This window comes from Eulemur rufifrons, chromosome 30 (assembly GCF_041146395.1).
Source record: "Eulemur rufifrons isolate Redbay chromosome 30, OSU_ERuf_1, whole genome shotgun sequence".
In the NCBI taxonomy this organism is placed as follows: Eukaryota; Metazoa; Chordata; class Mammalia; order Primates; family Lemuridae; genus Eulemur; species Eulemur rufifrons.
Window position 1 is genome coordinate 104,122,020 of NC_091012.1, and position 20,314 is coordinate 104,142,333.

Here is a 20,314-nt window from a genome sequence, read left to right on the forward strand (position 1 = left end):
TCTGTGGGGTGGTCTGGTGAGTATTTTTACGTCCCCAGACATCATATTTGCCCACACAGATGCCTGTCTGCTCCATCTGTGCTATTTCCACACGGGCAGCTCATGGCCACAGAAAGCTTTGCAGTCCTGGGTGCAGACAGGCCAAACACCCCCCTCCAGGGACTGACTGCAGTGTAATGCGTGAGATATACTGATCTCCTGACAGAACCCAAGCAACTCCTTAACCTCAGTTTCCCCATCTGAAACTGGAGATGACAACTCTCACGTGAGACTGCTGTGAGAATTATGAGTCAATATTTGTAAAATGCCTTGGAAAAATCTTGGCACACAGTTGGTGCTTGGAACAATGCCTGGCACACAGATGGTGCTTTAAAAGCACTTAGAATAGCAAAACCTGGCACGTGGTTGGTTCCCAGAAAGCACTCAGAGCAGCATCCATCACACACCTGGCATTCGATACACACATGGAACACAGGCATAAAACCGGCGCTTTGTAAGTTTACGGGAAATAAAAACCCACACTGCTGAGTGAGGACTAGACTGGCACTTTATATACACACACAGTGAAAGGGACAGGATCTCAATAAGAAAATACACTCTGTGTTCTGGTGAACCCCCAACATCACCCACGCAGAACACTCCAAGCTGAGAGAGGGAAGGGACCACCATAAATTAAGACTATGAGGGAGGGTTGCTGCTCTAAGGGGCAAACAAAGGTGGGAGCACACTGCCGGGAGGAGACACGACCTCATCTTCCCGGAGAGAGCAATGCAGCGGCACAGGAGAACAACAGCAGCCACGACTAAGCCTGCAACGCTTGGCAGGGGCTCCTGACACAGGTAAGAGAATTGGGGTGGGGACACAAGAAGCAAGATAGCAGAGAGAGAGAGAGGGCTTCCTTCCCTGGGGCACAACCCAGGGCCCCTCAGTTAACATCCATCAACTCAGCGTCGGGTGGGGAACTGCAGGCAGAGGAGGTTGGGGGGCCAGATGAGCCGGGCTGGGACTGCAGGCGTCGCGCCACATCCTGGCGTTGGTAGAAGAGCACGTAGGCTGCCTTGGACTGCAGGGAGAGGACAGGAATCAGTGTCGGTTTCTGGGGAGGAGGTGGTCAGGAGAAGGGAAAAAAGGGAGAAGGGGAGGACAGAAGTCACACCTCAATCTGGTTCTCATTCACAGGGGAGACACTGTTGTCATCAAAGTAGTGCCACTGGCCGCTGTCCTTGTTGCAGGCAAATGTGGTGTCTGAAAGGGAGGGGGAGTGATCGTCACCCACGTTCCTGCCCCTAAAAGATGTCCAGCCAGACCCACTCTCTCACTCCTCCCACGCTGATAACCTTGCCACTGGCTCACATACCTAGTCACCTACTGGGGATGTCCTGACCTCCCAGTCCAGACCCCCCACCCACGGCACGCCCCTGCCCACCGCCGGGCACATACAGTGTCCATCACGCATGCCCCCATAGTGGTTGGAAACCGCGATGAGATCATATTTGTACAGCTCTGGAGCTGCCTCGTTCTGCGGTTTGATGACAAACTCGGAGAAGTCCAGGTCCCTGTGGTGGGGAAGAAGGTTAATACTGGTGCCCTGCAGCCCATGGCCCTTCCCCTGCCATCCCTCAGCCATCCTCCCCCTGGCCCCTGACCGGATGGGAAACTGCACAAGGGTGTCCAGCTTCTCTCGGGAGAACTTGGTGTAGGAAAAGCGTTTCAGGTGGATGATGAGAACCTCGGGCAGCATCCATAGGTCCAGCTTCTTGGTGGCCAGCTGGTGCTTCTTGCAGGAGGGGCAGTACCTACAGACAGAGCCAGAGTCAGCAGACATTGCCTGGACGCCTACTGCACACCCTCTGTACTGACGGGCCTTCGTGTGCCGTGTCCGGCCCGCAGAGATGCTGCTCTTACTGTCAGCCTGCCTGGTTCTCTAGTTTGCTCTCTTCCCATTAAAATCCTTTCATTCACTCATCAAGTACTTATATCGATTGCCTTTTGTATGTGCTGTCATACTATTTTGTATTTTTGCTTGACTGAGATGTTAGTCTTATTTTAGAGTCTGCCTCTGTCCCTGTAGTTTCCTCTCTTCATATTTCAGTCACTCGTCCATTCACCATTCACCAGGTATTTACTGACTGCCCACCGTTTAATCCTGCCACATTATTTTATATTTCTGTTCCACTTCTGCCCCATGGAGATGCTGCTCTTATTTTTGAGACTGGCTTGATGGTTTTGGTTCTCTCTTCTGGTTTATTCTGCAAGTTCTACTGAGCATCCGTTGAACATCCAACACTACTACAAGCAGTCAGAAGCGAAACACAGTAACTTCAAAGTCTTAACCCTCAGGAGTTTACTCTCTAATGAAGACGACAACACACAGGACATGACCAACACATAGGACATGACATCAAGTGGCATTAACTGAGCTAGAAAGAAAGGAATGCTCGGCTAAGAAGAAAAGAGCATGGAGGGGATGGAGAGGAGGCGGTGTGGGAGGGTGACTTTTAACAGGGAAGTCAGAGGAGGTCTCCCTGATGAGGTCACGTTTTTCTCAGAGACCTGAGCAATGCAAAGGAGTGAAGTCTGTAAGGGGGGGGGGGGGTGGGGACACACTCCAGAGAGAAGGAACAGCCCAGGCAAAGGCTCTGAGGTTAGAGTATGCTCAGTGTCGTCGGCCAGGGTGGCAGGGAGGGTGGGAGGGCAGAGGACAGTGGAAGCAGGTACATTTAGAGAGCTAACAGGGGCCTGGGCAGGTAGTGCCACCCAGTGAAACCCCCCCAGACCCCGTTCCGGCCCCTCACCAGGGGTTTTCCTTCTCCAGGGTCTCCACAGTGGTGAAGAGCTCAATGCACTCCTGCAGCCGCACCGGAGCCTTCTTCAGCACGTACCCAACGCATTCGTGCTTCACGTAGCCCTGGAGTTGGGTGAGCAGAGGCCGGATGGCTGGGTATGAGGAGGGGTGGATGAATGGGGCGTGGGGGTGGGAGACATGCCGAGTGGGACAGAGCACAGACTCTGAAGCTAGGAACCCGAGGCCCTGGAGCTGTCAGCGAGTGTCCAGGTTCCAAGGCCAGGCTGGACCTGGACCTGGACCTGATCTCGAGGCTCTGTTCCTGGCTGGAGGAGTTGAGGGGAGGATGTGTGAAGAGTTGAGGGGCAAGAGCTGGAAGTTCCCCCCTCCCTGGGATCCTGTTTACCTCAGCCTCTGCCTCATCATAGTAACGCTTCTTCATCTCCGGCTCCCAGTCGATGGCAATGTACGGCTGAGCTGGGGGGAGCGGAAGGCAGGTGGTCATGGGGCCCGCTGTTGCTAGGAAACCCGTCTCCCACCTCCCCAACCCCAGCTCACAGCCAAAGCAGATACCATGGACTTCTTCAGGGGAGTTCGTGCGGTCACTGGTCCCGTTGGAGTTCACTGTCTGCAGGGTGAACAGTTGCTTGCGCCGTCGCCTCGGGGGCCACTGAGACGTACCAAGGCAGTTGTCCAACAGGAATGGGCATCTGCTGGTGACCCCAGAGCTGGGTCCAGCCTGCTCTGGCTCAGGGTCTCGGAGGCTGGCCCTAGTAGAGGGCCCAGGCATGTTGTCTTTATCCTCCTCCTCCTCCTCTTCATCTCCTAGGATGGAGAGGATATCAGAGATGGAAAGATGGACCCCAAAGGGCTCAGCTGCAATGCATACCTAGACAAACCTTGCGTGGGTCGGGCCTAACCCAGGTCCCCACCCACTGACCCTCAGCCCCTCGCCCCCACTCAGGCCACAAGACCACTTGTACAGACCCTCATCATCCTTGTCAACCCTCTCTCCCTCACCTTTCTCATCCCCATCGTCCTCATCATCTGAGTTGGGTTTGGTCACGTAGCGTCTGCGACAGAGCAGAGGAGATTCCCAAGGCAGGGGCACAAGGACAGTAGGGACAGAGCCCAGGATTTTACTTTGGTGATGATGGGAAGCCATTTGTAAACCCGCATGTAAACAGTTTTTAATTATGGGCCTGGGAGGTCTGAGGGGGCAACGTGTAAATGCATGAAGGGGTCAAGGCTGTCAGCAGGGGCCTTAAGAGTGCAGGATCTCGGGTGCCGGTCAGGAATGTGGACTTTCAGTCTAACCAGCCGTGGGTGAACAGACACACAACCAGCTGTAACTTTCCATCAGGGAAGGCCTCTGGGGAGTGAACTTTTGAGTGTAAAATGAGGGAGGAGAGGCTAATCCAGACAGGCACTGCTTTGTCTGCCATGGTAAAGACTCTAGATTTTAGGCATAATGAAAATCTATTGGCAAAAACACAAATAACCAAGTCTCTCCCAGGAGGAAACAACTGAATACAAGGCGAAGCTGTGTGTGTTTTGTGTGTCTTCTTCACTTGTGTGACCCCGGCATCTAAGAGAAGCAGCAGCGAAGCCAAAGGTCGAGAGAAAGAAAAACCCTACACGTTCTATGGCCACATTAAGTTTGAACTGTCTTTTGGATGTTGAAGGGGAGGTGTCAAATAAGCGCCTAAACACCCAGGTCTGAGTTCTGACCCTCCCCTCCCCGGTCCCTGAGAAGGAGACACTTACGAGAGCCGGTACATTAGGATGTTATACAGGCCCTCCCAGGAGAACCGGTCCCGGGGCACCGACACCAGGAGCGGGTGCCCAAAAAGCATCAGGCCATAGTAGGAGTTGTTGTAGTCACGGGCAGGGGTTCGCTCCCGCAGGTAGACAGGAACCACGATATCCTCTCTCGAGCCCTCGATGGCCTCAATCCGACCTGACACTTCATAGCTGTGGGGGTACACATCAGGTCATGCCTGATCAAGGCCTCCCCAGGACGACTCCCTGACTGCCCCCGTTGCTCCACCCACTCACCCCTCACAGCCTGAAAAGGCTCTGAAAAGTCATATGTTTTGTGCTTTCCAAACTGTGAGATGCATCTGTACTGCACTTTGTTTATGTGCTGTTTTATAAAGTACTTTGGTGTTATCAGAGTGCTGAGGGGGTTAAAAATTTTTAATGACAAAGGGATTTAAAAACCATTTTCTTTTTGGAAAATACTGTTTGGTTTACAAAGACCTTTTCTACTCACAAGGCACTATTCTAGTTCTTAGTTACCCAAAGATTGAATGATTTTTCTGAATGTTCCTCTGTTCAGAAAGTGTCTTAGCGTTCTGTATTTCAAAAATCCCTTTTCGGCCGGGTGCAGGGGCTCACGCCTGTAATCCTAGCACTCTGGGAGGCCGAGGCGGGTGGATCGCTCGAGGTCAGGAGTTCGAGACCAGCCTGAGCAAGAGCGAGACCCCATCTCTACTAAAAATAGAAAGAAATCAGCTGGACAACTAAAAATATATATAGAAAAAAATGAGCTGGGCATGGTGGCACATGCCTGTAGTCCCAGCTACCCGGGAGGCTGAGGCAGGAGGATCGCTTGAGCCCAGGAGTTTGAGGTTGCTGTGAGCTAGGCTGACGCCACAGCACTCACTCTAGCCTGGGCAACAGACCGAGACTCTGTCTCAAAAAATAAATAAATAAAATAAAATAAAATAAAATCCCTTTTCGTTTTTGAGGACTGCGATAAAGGAAGTTCAGCTCAGTGTCTGGTACACAGGAGGGGCCTAGTAAGTGCTGAAGGAACAGTAGCCTCCCTTTGGTAATAAGGAAGGTAACGCTCAAGGACACTCTGTATAAGGCTCTTGTCACCTCACCCATTGACAACCCCAAGCCCCTTACCCTGCGCCAAGGCACGTGGCTCAAGCTCTGTGCAGGGCAGGTGCCCAGTGAATGAGGCAGAGGAGGGAAGAGAGAAGGTGGTTGAGGCAGGGCTGCATAAAAGGAATCACCATTTCCCCTTGGTCCCCTCACTCACACAAAGATGTCATCGCGGTCCAAGATGGTGCTCAGAGCCTCCTCCAGCTGGTAGAGCTTATAGAAGCGGTGACTGAAGACATCAGCCACCATCATCTGGGAACAGGATGCAGAGAGGAGGCTGGTCAGTCTGCAAGGTCTCCCCAGCCCCTCTGCCTCCTTGCCCCTGAATCCCACCCTGCCTCCGTCAACAGAGTCTCACCCTCTCTGGAGAGATCCCCGTGTGTTTGGACAGAGCCACACACAGATCCGAGATTTTGCCTTTCTTGGGGACCACGAGCCGGTGCTGAGGGAGAAACAGCATCCATAAAAGATCAAAAGGGCTTGCAGTGAGTTAATGCAGGAAACTTTGAGGTATAGCAGAGTAATCAAACTCTGACTACATGTCCCTCACTATGTCCCCATTCCCCTCATACCTGCTCTGGCTTGCGGCGGGGATCCATGGGAATAAAGAAGACCTCCAAGACCCTCTTGTGGCTGACAGGCAGTGGGACGCTGAGGTAGCAGAAGGGGTCGAAGGTCACAGACACGTTGCCACAATCGGGACATACCAATGTGGACTTGAAGAGGCCATGGAAAGTGTCCACGATCACAGAATCATTCCGCCGTTTGTGGTTTTGCCAGGCCTCCTGAGCCACCTCCTGTTGACAGACAGTGTCATGGGGGGTGGGGCTTGGCCAGGGCAGGGGGAAACTATGGTTTGGGGTGGGTTCGTATGGGGTTAAGTCCAGAGGCACAGTGACAGCTAGGGATACCTGGAGACTACGTTCACTGTCAGGACTGGGGTTTATGTGGGCAGGACACTGGGCTACGATTCACTGGGTTGGGTGTGGGGGCAGATGTGGTACTGGAGCTAAGGTTGGGACTGAGGCTGGAGGTGAGAGGAACTTAACAGAAAATGGGGTATAGGACATCCAAGGTAGCCAGAGAATCCCTAAGGCCTTAGTGATCTCAGTAGGATGCTCAGGAGCAACTCACCAGATCTGGCCGCCCAGCGGCATCACACAGCTCCACATACTCCTTCTTCTTGACCCGATTGAGGTCCTCGTGCAGCCCATCCAGGAGAAATGACAGCAGCTCCTGCGCATCGTGCTGCTGGTAGCCCAGAAACTGGGACGCAAAATGGCCGACCTTGGTCTGAGAAGATGGGCAGGGCCGGCAGAGTGAGAGGGGGTTAGGAGAACCAAGAGAAGTGGGGGTCAGGGGAGTGCCCAGGGTTGAGTCACACCTTGAACACGTGAGGCACGATGGAGCGGTGGTGGCCAGACCACGCCTGCTTCACCAGGTCCGCATAGGCCTCTGCGATCTCACCCCTCATACCCAGTGGGTTGCGGAAGTTGAGCTCCTCCAGGTAGCGGTTGGTGAGGAAATACTCGGTGAGCTGCGGCACGTTGCTGAGGCACTGCACGGGGCAGGGGCCAGGTGAATGGGGCAGAGAAGGAGAGACAGAAAGTGGCCAAAGTGAGGACAGACAGAGAAAAGGAATTGAGGAAAGAAGAGAAAGCAAAATGGGGGAGAGAAGAGGGAGGCAGAAGAGAAAAGATCAGCAGAGTGGGGAAGAGACAGTATTAGTATTTCATAAGACAGAATGTGGAAACAGAGGAGAGAAGAGGGAAAGTGAGGGCAAGCGGAGGGAGAAGGTATTGATATTTCAGGAATGAATGTGAGCATGTCATTTCAGACTTGTGGGGCCCTAGCTTTCTACCCAACCCCTTGCCCTGCAGTCCCCCCAGGTCCCCTGGGTCTGTCCCCAATCCACAGCTTTTCAAGCCCACCCCCGCATCTCTACCAGACACAGCTCTAATGGCCCAACCTGCAGAGCCGAGTTCATGAAGCATGTGTTGCCCAGATTGGTGAGGCCACAGATGCCCGGCTGGCCCTTGAAGTCCTCATACTTTTCTGACACGTTGTTGTTTCTAGAGTTGGATGAGAAACTATCAGCTGAGGGCCTACTATAAAATACAAGTGGGTGCGATGTGCTCACAGGCTCATTTTGTCTACTGTGGGATACCCCAACTCTGGACCAGATACCCCAAAGGCTCACATGGCATGCAGCTTTGTGCTGGGCCAAGTGCCATCTTTGTTTCGGGTCTCCATGATGACCAACTGGGTTGGAGGAAGAGAAAGAAGAGAAGGAAAGGCATTACCAGAGGGCCTTATGGGCACCTAGACTTCACTTCCCCCAACCTGAGTACTGCCAGTCCACCTTAGCAAAAAAACCCTTCCCGCCCTCACCTGCCCAGTCTCCAGGCCGGCGTCACGCACTGTGGCGTGTATGTCACACAACCGATACAAAGCGCCTTCTGAGTTCCTGCTCCAAAGCCGTGTGTCTTCCTTGGGGTCCACCTGAAACCGCTCCCGAGCCGTGTGCAGTACTAGGCCTGTGGAGGGTGATGGAGCACATTCAAGGTCTTCTTGAGGCTCAAAATGATCAACCCATCTTGGTATCGCTGACTCATCCCCACAGACCTCACATACTTGGTCAACACCTGTATTCCCAATCAATCTCCAAATGACTGACCCCACACTCAGGACGTAAGGCCCCCAACAAACATCCTCTGCCACACCATCTAAGCTACTGGAATGCTGCTCACATACACCCTCAGTGCCTCTGCACAACCTGGCTGATGCCTTTGCAGTTGGCCAAAGCCCAATCCCATGCATCCTCAGGTCACTGAGCTGTGACCCATTGCTGGGAACGCCAACTCATTCCATGACCCTCAGACTCACCAAGTGAATCTATGCGGCTGAATTGGGCAGTGTGAGGTGTGTCCATATCACTGTGCTGGACAAGCAGCAGTTCTATTGGGTACACCTCAACCTTGTGGAAGCTGGGCAGATCAACAACCTGTAAGGGCAGAGGGGTGCATACACAGGTATACCCACACAGACAGAGGCACTATGACCTCTGAGATTAGAGGAGCACACACACTGCCTAACACACAAAGCATATAAAGCCACACATACAATGACTTGTAAAAGGAGCCACAGGTGAACACACACAGTGGACACACAAGATACCTGTATAATGAGCTATGAGTGGGGAGGAACAGAGACCTAGGCATATCTACCCAGCATACACGGAGACACGTGTATACACGGATCTGGACCCATTCTAGGCCTACAAAGCTTTCATCCTACCTGACCTCACCCAACAGCTCATGGAATCTACACTACCCAGCACCCTCCCCACCCACTGTACCTTGCGTTCAATGGGTGGCTGGCCATGTTCTAGACCATACCAGCTGACCAGGTAATGCCAAGCAGCTGCTGGGAGCAGCACATAATCTTTGCCTTCCACCAGTCTCTTCTTGAGGCGCCAGTTTATCTGATCTGTGGGGAAGGGGTGGGGGTGGCAGAGGAAGAATCAGAGAAGGAAAGTGATGAATAACTCTGGCCATCCCCCCAATGACCTAGCACAGAGAATGGGCTTATGACCATTTGTAGGGACAGAGGAGACAAGAACTGAAGGGCTAGGTTGATGTGGGGAGGCAGAGGCCTGATACCTTCGAAGAGCTCAGCATTGTTGATGCAGCCAGGGAAAGTGCTGGAATCCTGGTCCCCTCCCTGCACGTACACCTCCCACTGTTTATACCAGTGCTGCTCCACAAGGAACCTGGGGCCCAGACAAGTAACACAAGTGTTACGTTGTCATCTGAGACTAAAAGTATCAATACGTTATAATTCAAGATGAAAAGTTTCAGCATCATATAAAAATAAATAAATTAGAAGCAAAATTGATTCACTGAAACTCAGATTTGTATATTAGGTTACCGTAAGAGACTCGATTAAAAACAGAAAATGTGCTCACCAATGGCAAGCGAACAACCCACACCCATAGTGCTAAGAAACATGAGGTTTTATCACAGAATAAAAAATAATTTATTTGTATTAGTCTATGAGATAACACAGTTAAATCAGGCTCAAGGTATCTGTCACCTGCGGCTGTTAAAAGGCTTTAGCCATTCATTAAGCGTGCACCATTTCTAAAGCATGTATCAATGGAGGCATAATTCTTCAGCTAAAAATTGGATTTGATAAGAATTCTAAATGCCAAAAAGAATCATAAGATTTTCCTTCAAAAACTGCATTATCGGCCGGGCGCGGTGGCTCACGCCTGTAATCCTAGCACTCTGGGAGGCCGAGGTGGGCGGATCGTTTGAGCTCAGGAGTTCGAGACCAGCCTGAGCAAGAGCGAGACCCCATCTCTACTAAAAATAGAAAGAAATTATATGGACAGCTAAAAATATATATAGAAAAAATTAGCCGGGCATGGTGGCACATGCCTGTAGTCCCAGCTACTCGGGAGGCTGAGACAGGAGGATCGCTTGAGCTCAGGAGTTTGAGGTTGCTGTGAGCTAGGCTAATGCCACGGCACTCACTCTAGCCTGGGCAACAGAGTGAGACTCTGTCTCAAAAAAAAAAAAAAAAAAAAAAAACCTGCATTATCACCATTTTCCACCATTTTTGTATTTAGGATTTGTTTTGGCTTTATAATAGATTTCTTAGCTTCTGACTCTCTTAACCATTTTTTAGCATACAGTTAAACTAGCTCTCTTTTAAAGGAGAAACGTATGTACTCCAAGGATAAACATTTAGGACTATGCCTTTGCAAAATGTTGAGAAATTCTTAGTCTGGAAAATACTCAACATACAGTAAGTGCTAAACATATGTTGCCTGTTATTGTTCTGATCCGAGGGCTTGGACACAAAAGCTCACACACACACACACACACACACACACGACCCCCTCCCTCTCACACATACAAACCTGTTCCGCTATGGTATTTCTGACAAATAAAAGGCTATCCCAATTATTTAAGTGCCTCAAATAAACATGAAAAAAATAACCAAATTGATGAAATATACATAACATCCTACTGGTTGGTTTTCTAGCAATTTAACCTTATGAACGTTAACTCTTTAAAATGTCAACTTTCCCTCATTCATAAAAGGATCAGAGGTGGGAGGATGCGATGCATAGAAAAATCTTGAATAGTCACAAGTCACCTGAATAGGCACACATTTCTGCAGGGGTTTTGCTGGTTGTTTGTTTTTGGCTGCACTGACCCCCACAGACCCTGCTGCATCACTCCCCCTCATCACCAGTCCTGCCCTGCAACCAAACACACCTTCATCTCCCTTGGTGGCTTTACTTGCCTTCATAGCCAGTCTATGATGTTAATTTATTCAGTAAAACTAATTCATAGTTAATGGTACCTTCAATGCACAGGGAGGTACTGCTCCATTTCTTTTTAAGAGCAGATTTTTAATAAAAATTAACATTAAAATTACCCTATATAGTGATAAAACTTCCAGACCTGGTTACAACCTGAATTTCTGAAGACTTCAGGGAGAACTGAATTTTACACAAATTTTCACAAAATATTATTACAATACTGCTTCAAATTCAAAGACACTTTTTGGGTTTTTTTTGAGACACAGTCTCACTCTGTTGCCCTGGGTAGAGTGTAGTGGCGTCATCATTGAGGTTTGCAAAACCTCAAACTCCTGGGCTCAAGCAATCCTCCTGCTTCAGCCTCCTGAGCAGCTGGGACTACGGGTGCACACCACTGAACCTGGGTAATTTTTTTCTATTTTTAGTAGAGACCGGGTCTTGCTCTTGCTCAGGCTGGTCTTGAACTCCTAACCTCAAGTGATCTTCCTGCCTGTCTTCGAGCGTGCTAGGATTACAGGCATGAACCACTGCGCTCCGGCCCAAAGATACTTTTTTTTTTTTTCCCCCCCCGGTCAAGTGGAGCAGTGGGAGCCAAAGATACTTTTAAAAAGCCAAAACATTGTAATATCTCAGAAATCAAGATGTCTCACAGTCTCTGTTAGGTGGCAGTCATGAAAAAATTGTCATTGTCTCTACCAAGAACACCCAGGTTATTATATTTACTCCTAGGTATTCAATTTTTTGGATACTATCACAAGTGGTATAATTTTCTAATTTCTTGTTACTAGCATATAGAAACACAACTGATCTTGATAAAGTCACTTATATTTGTGCTTCCTCAAATTTGTTAAAATGATATGAAATATGGGCTTATGGAAAGTAGTTACTAAACAATTATTTTCTGTCTTCTAGTTTTTCTCTTGTGTCTAGAGAAAACTGGTTATTTTGGTTAAGCTAATAATTTACATAAATGATTAATTATACCACGTACAATTACAGAGAAATAGAAATATGGATAGAAGTTAGGAACTATGATTTCCTACTTGTTTATTAAAAGGTTGTCAGTTCAGACAGTAAATGTAATGTAACAATGCTTTATTAAATTTATTATTTATATACCTATATAAGCCTAAACACGTAAACACATATTAGTAAATCCTTTACTGTAAATTGTTACATGAATTATGTACCAAAGGAGGATAATTAGAATTTGGGTCTTTTTCTCTAAAAATGACTATGTTCCTTTTTTGTCACCAAATTATTCTATTCTATTAATCCTTGGTGCTTTTTGATATACTCTTAACTAATTGTTTAAAATGTCTCGTCTTTACTAACAACTTACATCTTGTCTCTTCTAACTATTCTTGATTTGTCTTCTAAATTCAGGCCTCAAATTCACGATGACTGCTAAAATGGTCTTTCATGCCTAAACTATTTTTTGGAGATTTGCTCCTTCACCCATAAAAGGACAATAGAAATGATCACATTTACCCAAAATTCTCCAAATTTTAACTAGTCTAAGATTTTTCTAAGAGCTTTCATTTTTCAAATATAAAAAACATGACAAATCAAAAAGAAAGTTTAACTTCCTAGATTAATCACATATAATTAGATATGCTAATATGTATCCCTTTCCTCAACACATCTAGGCTTAACCTACTACAACACATTGTTGCTTCCCCTTCACATACCACTTATTCACTGCTGCAGAACTCTGAACCCAGCCACCCTCCTTCCTTTACCTGAACAGGGAGAACCCATGATGGTTTACCTCTGTTAGGAAACTATGCACATCCTGTGCAGACCTGCTAGAGACTCCCTTGGCTTTCCCTGATTTAACTGTGTTTGTATTTTTTGCTTTTGTTTTTGAATTGTGTTTGTGGATGATTCATCCATAAAAACTAAAAATTTCCAAGGAGGCTATACTATCGCAGATTCAAATTTACTCTTTAAATATAAGCCTCTCCCAGAAATTATTAATAAATCAGTTCAGATGGCCAAATTAATTAATTACCCTTGCCCAGATCTGCCAGCTGACAAAAGAGAGATGGTGCAAGTATTAATAGTGAGACAAAGTATATGATTTGGGGTTAGTCTGTGACTTCAAAATGCATTATAAACATTTATTTCCTGACCACTGCAGCAAATCTCTATAAAATGAACAGCAAATTAAAGAACCTTGAGATGGTTTGCTCTTATATCTAAATAGTTAAGAATTAAAAAAGTAGAGTTTAGCAAAAATGCTTCATGATAATACCCACCATAGCAGAGACAAACTGGCTTTGGTAATGAACCAACACTGGTGTGGTAATTTTTTCCAATGAGGTGAAATTCACATAACATAAAATTAACCATTTTAAAGTGAACGGTTCAGTGGCATTTAGTATATTCACAATGTTGTACAAGCACAACCTCCACCGGGTTCCAAAACATTTTCATCACCCCAAAAGGAAACATAGTACGGGTGGGGTAATTTTAAAGGGTACTATCAAGGATGACAGGATTTCATGTCCTATCTACCAATGATACAATCATGACAAGGCTGTAAAGGTAGGAAGAAGCAAGAACCAAAGCCGGGAGGCCCTTTTGAATATCTCCCAATGGGCTATAAAATGTTCCAGTTACTGTTTATTCTCAGGATGGAATGAGGCTTTTCCTTGCTGGAAAGCTATGACGTAATGGTAGAAAAACATGGCTTGGGTTTATATTCCCGATTTGAGGAACCTCAATTTATCTTCCCAGTAACAGGGACACCCATTTCACTGGTACTGTTATTAAAAAACTCTGTAAAGTGAGCAAACCTCACTCAAAAAGGCTCTAAGGCTTTATGTGTTTCAGGAACAACAAGAGTCCAATATGGCCGGCCCAGGATGGAGAGAGGGAGGGAGTGGGTAATCAGAGAAGAAATCAGTACGGAAGCACAGGACCAGCTTCGTAAAGCCTTGCTAGTCACTCACTGTAAGGATTTTAGCATTTACACAGCAGGAGATGGGAAACTGTGAGAATGTTCTGAGGAACAGATGGACATAATCTATGTTTTAAAAAGAATTACTGCATATGTAAAGAGGAAAATGGTACCTTTACAGTTGAGAAACCTGGCAGACATCACCGTAACCAAGTGACCAATCATGTCATGTGGATACCATGTACCAGCTAATATGATAAAGGCTCACAGTATATATACATCCAGTATGATTTCATATATATGCTCCATATATATGAAGTGAAAGTTTAGACAAGTATTATTTAGGGATGCATACAATGGTGGTAAAACATTAAACAAAAGGAAGAAACCGTTAACTCAAAATTCAGGATAACAGTTTCCAGTTTCCCATGGAGCAGGGAGAGGAATCTCCATCTAGAAGGGGTACAGAAGGATTTCTTAAGGTAATATCTTAACCTGGGTGGGAAATTCACACATTTTTATTATTCTTTAATTTTTTTTTTACTTTGAAATACTCACAAAAATAATACAAAGAATTCTCTTGTATTGTCCTTCATCCAGATTCTCCAAATCAAACATTTTACCCATTTGCTCAATTGTTGTTTTTTAATATGCATTTGGGGGCATTTTTATTTATTTTAAATTGACAAAAATTATGTGTATTTATGATGTACAGCATGTTTTGATATAGGTAAACACTATGGAATGACTAAATCAAGCTAATTAACACACCCATTACATCACGTCCTTATCGTTTTTTGTGGTAAGAACATTTAAAATCTACTCTTAGCAATTTTCAAGTATATGTTTAGTATAATCATCATGTTGTGCAACAGATTTCCTGAACTCATTCCCCGTCTAACTGAAATTTTGTATCCTTTGACCAACATCTCCCAAACTCCCCTTCCACCCCCCATGTAAATTTTCACATATGCTAATTTTTCAACCATTTGAGAGTAAGTTGCTTATATGATGCTTTCTTACCCCTAAATTTTTCAGTACATTATTTCCTAAAAACAAGGATATTCTCTTTCTTAACCACACTACAATGATCACAATCAAGAAACTGGCAGTACTAAGATCTAATCTACCCCTTAGTCAAATTTCACCGATTTTCCATTGTTTTTCATAGCAAATGAGAAAAAAATAATTTTACGAGAAAAAAACCTGATTTTTAAAATAATTTATTTTTTTCCTGTTCCAGGATCCAATCGAGGATCACGTTGCATTTAGTTATCACGACTCGGCAAATCGCATTAAATTCTTCAATCTGGAACAGTTCTTCAGCCTTTGTCTTTCACGACCTTGACATTTTTGAAGAGTACAGGCCGTTTAACAGGATGTCCGTAAACGTTTTATAAATCTTTTTAGGTCTTACTTATTTCACAATTAAAAAACGAGATGCAACTCGGCGAGAAATAAAATGAACCCAGAGGGAGTAAATTTCAAGAAGCACTGGTCAGCAAAGAAATCAGTAAAACAAGGTGATTTATCAAAATACGCACTGATTTTTAAAAATAACGACTTTTTCCTCATTTTAAAAACAAAACAGTACTAAAACAGAAAACAAATAAAATATCGAAGGCCGCTCCCGTGCTAATCACCTGCACTTTCTCCCCACCCGGGAAGAAGGCCTCCGCCACAGCCAAAAGCCACGCCGCGTCACAAACTTTGCTCATCCGCAGGCGCCATTTTCTGTCTCATAGGCACCAACCACCTCGCCTTCGCCGTCCTCCCTCAGCCTCAGGCCACGCCCCCAGCCTTACGTCACGGCCTAGCCTCGTACCCAGACGCCAGACTCCGGGACCGCGTGGGCTCCCTGCGCCCTCCCTCGGCCCACAGCCCTTTGGCTCCCAGTCCGCTCTTCTGCTGACGTCAAAAGGCGCGCCCAGTTCGCAGACGCCCCGGAGTATTAATCGCAGGCTGCTCCCGCTCCCAGACGGCTTAAGTCGAAGACCCGCGCCTCCTTCCCAGGTTCCAAGTTCCACCACGCAGGCCCGGCCCTATGCCTATGGCCGTTTCCTTTCAGGCCCCACACCCCGAGATCACAACGAACCCCATTTTGTTCTCCAGCGTCAGACTGCACCACACAATCTCCACCTCTTTCCGAGTCGTTGCAATTCATTCACAGGGACTTCCCCTCCCTTCTCGCCCTCGGTCCCACCAACCGGTCCCCAGCCCCCTCGGACCTCTGCCGCCAAGTCCCCTGCGGTCGCCAACGCCCCTACTGTTTCCCCCTAAGCTGAGGCTCCACTGCAGCCCAGCCTCACCAGCTTTCGCCAGCCCGCAGTGGACGCTCTCTCCCACTCTCGCCGTTTTCGATCTGGCGCCGCTGGCTGTCCAGGTTTGGCACCATCTCGCGCTGTGGCTGTCTGTTCTCAGCCGCAACCGCAAGAGCGGCTGGATTCACCGCAACCGCAGCCATCGCCGTCTGACCTCCTCTCACAGCCAACGCAGCTGGAGCTATGAAGACGCCCCCCACTGCCACTTCCGGATTCTGGTCCCGGAAACGGAAGCAGAGCCCCCCAAACAGCCACGAGGCTACTGCCATATTGAAAATGGGCCCCGAACTCAAATGCATCAAAGGGCTAAGCGGCCATCGGCCGTGGGCAGTGATGTCTGTGACTAATAGGTGGGATAGGACCTTTGGTGGGAACTAAGACAGACAAAAGTGCCTTGTGGGATCTTAACGCCACGTTGAGTTAGGGCAAAAGGTTGCGTGGAAACCTCAGCAGAGGCTGAGGTTCCCGAGGGGAGGGGCGAGAACCACTACGCCGGGAGCAGTGTTTTTGTTAGCCAGACCGGAATGCCCTTCCTTCATTGCAGTACCCTTCTTATCCATCAAAACCCAATGCAGAACTAGTGCTCTGTGGAAAGCAATATGGAAATACCTTAAACAGATACAAGTAGACCTACCATTTGATCCAGCAATCCCATTATTGGGCATCTACCCAAAAGAACAAAAGACATTCTATAACAAAGATATCTGCACCCGAATGTTTATAGCGGCACAATTCACAATTGCAAAGATGTGGAAACCACCCAAGTGCCCATCAATACATGAGTGGATGAATAAAATGTGGTATATGTATACCATGGAGTTCTACTCAGCTATAAGAAACAATGGTGATATAGCACCTTTTGTATTTTCCTGGAAAGAGTTGGAACCCATTCTACTAAGTGAAGTATCCCAAGAATGGAAAAATAAGCACCACATGTACTCAACAATAAAATTGGTTTCACTGATCATCACCTAAGAGCACACTTAGGAATAACTTTGATTCGGTGTCGGCAGATGTGAGTGGGGGAGGGGATGGCTGTATACATACATAATGAGTGTGATCCGCACTGTCTAGGGGATGGACATGTTTGAAGCTCTGACGGGGGCGGAGCAAGGGCAATATACGTAAACTAAACTTTTGTACCCCCACAATATGCTGAAATAAGAAAAAAAAAAAAACCACACACCAAACCAATGCAGGCCAGGCACGGTGGCTCACGCCTGTAATCCTAGCACTCTGGGAGGCCGAGGTGAGAGGATCGCTCGAGGTCAGGAGTTCGAGACCAGCCTGAGCAAGAGCGAGACCCTGTCTCTACTAAAAATAGAAAGCAATTATCTGGACAACTAAAAATATATATAGAAAAAATTAGCCAGGCATGGTGGCGCATGCCTGTAATCCCAGCTACTCGGGAGGCTGAGGCAGAAGGATTGCTTCAGCCCAGGCGTTTGAGGTTGCTGTGAGCTAGGCTGAGGCCATGGCACTCTAGCCTGGGCAACAGAGTGAGACTCTGTCAAAAAAAAAAAAAAACAATGCAAAAGCAATCTCTACTTCCGGAGACTCAACTAGGCCTGCAGGCCATTCTTCCAGAACTAGATTCATTTCCTCCACAAACCTGTTGAAGGCAAGTCAGCCCCAGGCCCTGTGTGATTGTTAGAGTCAGGGCAAAGATAATAGTCCACCCAGTTTAAGTGTTTTATTGGACTTAAATAGTTGCCTCAGGTACTATCCTTGTAACCCATAGAAAACAATGGGTAGTAGGGTGGTACGTGGTGGAGCTGTGGTTCAAACCCAGGAAATCTGGTTCCAGAGGCGTGACCTTTAACACCAGGCCGCAGAGTCTAAAACTGTGTTCCCAGAATCCTCCTGGGGTTCACAGAGTCAAAACTATTTTTACAATACTTCCCTCTCATCTTCTCCATGCATGTACAGTGGAATTATCCAGAGGCTACCTGACATAGGCAAAAAACCTCTTTGGGTTGTCCTCAATTTTTAAGACTATAAAGGGATCCTGAGACCAAAAGTTTGAGAACCACTGTACTAGGCCAGGGTTTCTCAACCTCAGCACTAGTCATTTCTCTGTTATGAGGAGCATTACAGGATGTATAGCTGTATCCCTGGCCTCTACCTACTAGATGCCAGTAGCACCCCCTCAGTTAGGACAACCAAAAGTGTCTCCCTCCAGACATTGCCAAATGTCCTCTGGGGGAAAATTGTCTCTGGTTGAGAAACACTGCACTACGCTATGCTATCCTTTTCTCTGCTAGGGCTACCAGCCCTTTTGGCAATGACCTTAATATTTCCCTCTCTGACTCCCCCAACCTGGCCATCACACAAAATCCCCAAGACAGTCTCATGATTCTGGGGCTGTTTCAGTGACTTCATTTGCTATCACCACCCAGTGGTTCTTTGCCCACAGGCAAGAACAAACCTTACCTTTCCACACCCCTAGGCCCATGCACACACAGATCTCTCTCCCTGCATAATTTCAACCCTCCCTTCTCCCCTGCCCCCAATCTCATAATTTGCCTCTTATTTTCAGTTAACCTCTGCAGGGCAGGGATTGTGTCTTTATTACTATGATTCCAGCCCCTAGCCCAGACCTGGCACAGATGAGGGGTTACAACCCAGTTGTGTAAGCCCTGAGGGAAAAAGGGGAACAGCCCTTTGACTTAAGAGTCTCCAAATAAAGTGGTATTTGAGTTGGGTCTGGCACATGGCAGATACCTGCTCTTCAAGCCCAGCTGAATCTTATCAGATTCTCTGAATTGACTCTCATTTCCCCTCTGCAGACTCCCCCTCCCCATTTACCTAGACAGCCAGTTAAGTCCAACAAGAGACCTCCCTCCCCAGTCCTAGACTGTTTCCTCACCTTCCAGAGGTCAACCTCTGCCCAGGCCAATGACCCTACCACTTCCCAGAGCAGCTGGGCGAATTCTAGTCTTCTAAGTCCAGCCTGGCAATCTTGTCCCCCTTGGCAAGGCCCTCATTTTCCCATCCTCCCTGTTGCCAGAGGTGGCCATACTATCTGATTCTACCCAAGATGTAGCATGGGAAGTCTTCTGAGGAGCTTATGAAAGTTCTAGCCCTGTTACAAAAAAATAGGGAGGGTGTCGTGAAGGGTGTCGTTTTCCCTGCTTGCTTTCCCATCTCTGCAGACATGGCAGCCATTGTGGCACCATGAGGCTGCAAGCTGAGACATCACCAAAGTGCTTACTGGGACACAGTAGAGTGATTAGAGGTCCATGGGCCACCACCATGGGGCTTTAGCAAACAGCCACTTAATTAGGCTTGCTATTACTTCAAGCATTTGCCTGGCCCTGCACACCCCACTTCTTCTGCCTGGAAGGCTATCCTTGGCTTTGCCCAAGATGGTGGAACTAGGGCTACAACTCATACAACAAAGGAACTCAAAGCCTCAACTATCCTCGTATCTGAGGGCAAGTCCTAGGCTGTGCCATTTGACCTCTGGCCTCTCACTAACTATTCCATCCTTCCCAGGGTCATGTCACCCACACCCAAGGTTTCCATTACTTCCTAGACACCAATAATGCAAACTTTCAGCTCCATCTATGGCCCCATTCCTGAATTTGATCTATGTATTAAAGGATACCTACTCAGTGGTCCAAAATCTGTCCTCTACCCTTCTCTCACATTCCCTCTCCAATCAGACCTCTTCATGGTGTTCTGGTCAGATATGTGGTGGTCATACTGAGTCTCTTTGCCTCATCTCCCTGTCCCTGGTTCCATTAGACCTTCCGGTATCTTTCAAACAGCCTCTCTACACCCTCTATCTGGCTTCCTCATGTTCTAAGGTAAATCTAACTCCCCTCTCTGCTTGATTCAGCTCATCACTATTCAGCCTGCCCTACCTGCTTCAACTTGATGTTCCACTGCTACGTGTGTAATCCCTTGGATGGATGCCTTTTTCATACTTTTCATGTGTCCCTGGGCCCACTCCCAGTGTTCTCCTAGACAATGGGGACCAGGTATGAATTCTCCAAGGTCCCAGTAATCACCCCAGCTTGAAGTATACACTCCTTAATACATCCCCCCACAGGGATTTGCAATCAGGC

At 47.5% G+C, this 20,314-nt stretch overlaps 1 protein-coding gene across 2 annotated transcripts; it reads right to left on the minus strand.

Moving 5' to 3' along the window:
• Positions 1-529: 529 nt before the first annotated feature.
• USP11 (ubiquitin specific peptidase 11) lies at positions 530-16,420 on the minus strand. 2 transcript variants are annotated; one of them, XM_069464403.1, is made up of 21 exons: positions 16,230-16,420; positions 9,343-9,452; positions 9,039-9,169; positions 8,567-8,684; positions 8,072-8,217; positions 7,881-7,942; positions 7,650-7,752; positions 7,065-7,238; positions 6,815-6,973; positions 6,253-6,477; positions 6,039-6,122; positions 5,838-5,932; positions 4,553-4,759; positions 3,806-3,858; positions 3,359-3,601; positions 3,192-3,262; positions 2,796-2,908; positions 1,647-1,796; positions 1,441-1,556; positions 1,157-1,245; positions 530-1,063 (listed from the first exon to the last, which is right to left on the minus strand). In XM_069464403.1, exons 1-21 carry the CDS (start codon positions 16,382-16,384, stop codon positions 926-928), a joined length of 2,742 nt encoding a protein of 913 aa, XP_069320504.1. In that variant the 5' UTR covers positions 16,385-16,420; the 3' UTR covers positions 530-925. The 2 variants fall into 2 exon arrangements, with proteins under 2 accessions (XP_069320504.1, XP_069320505.1); XM_069464404.1 differs by having other exon boundaries at positions 537-1,063; positions 3,359-3,610; positions 16,230-16,371.
• Positions 16,421-20,314: the final 3,894 nt, after the last annotated feature.

What these genes read in the sequence shown, in the direction of transcription:
- USP11 (XM_069464403.1), bottom strand. Translation starts at nt 16,384, where the DNA reads ATGGCTGCGGTTGCGGTGAATCCAGCCGCTCTTGCGGTTGCGGCTGAG. An exon ending in TCATGAACTCGGCTCTGCAG is followed by an intron (nt 7,239 to 7,649) that starts GTTGGGCCATTA and finishes TGCCCCGTGCAG; the next exon opens with TGCCTCAGCAACGTGCCGCA. An exon ending in CCGCTGGGCGGCCAGATCTG is followed by an intron (nt 6,478 to 6,814) that starts GTGAGTTGCTCC and finishes GTCTGTCAACAG; the next exon opens with GAGGTGGCTCAGGAGGCCTG.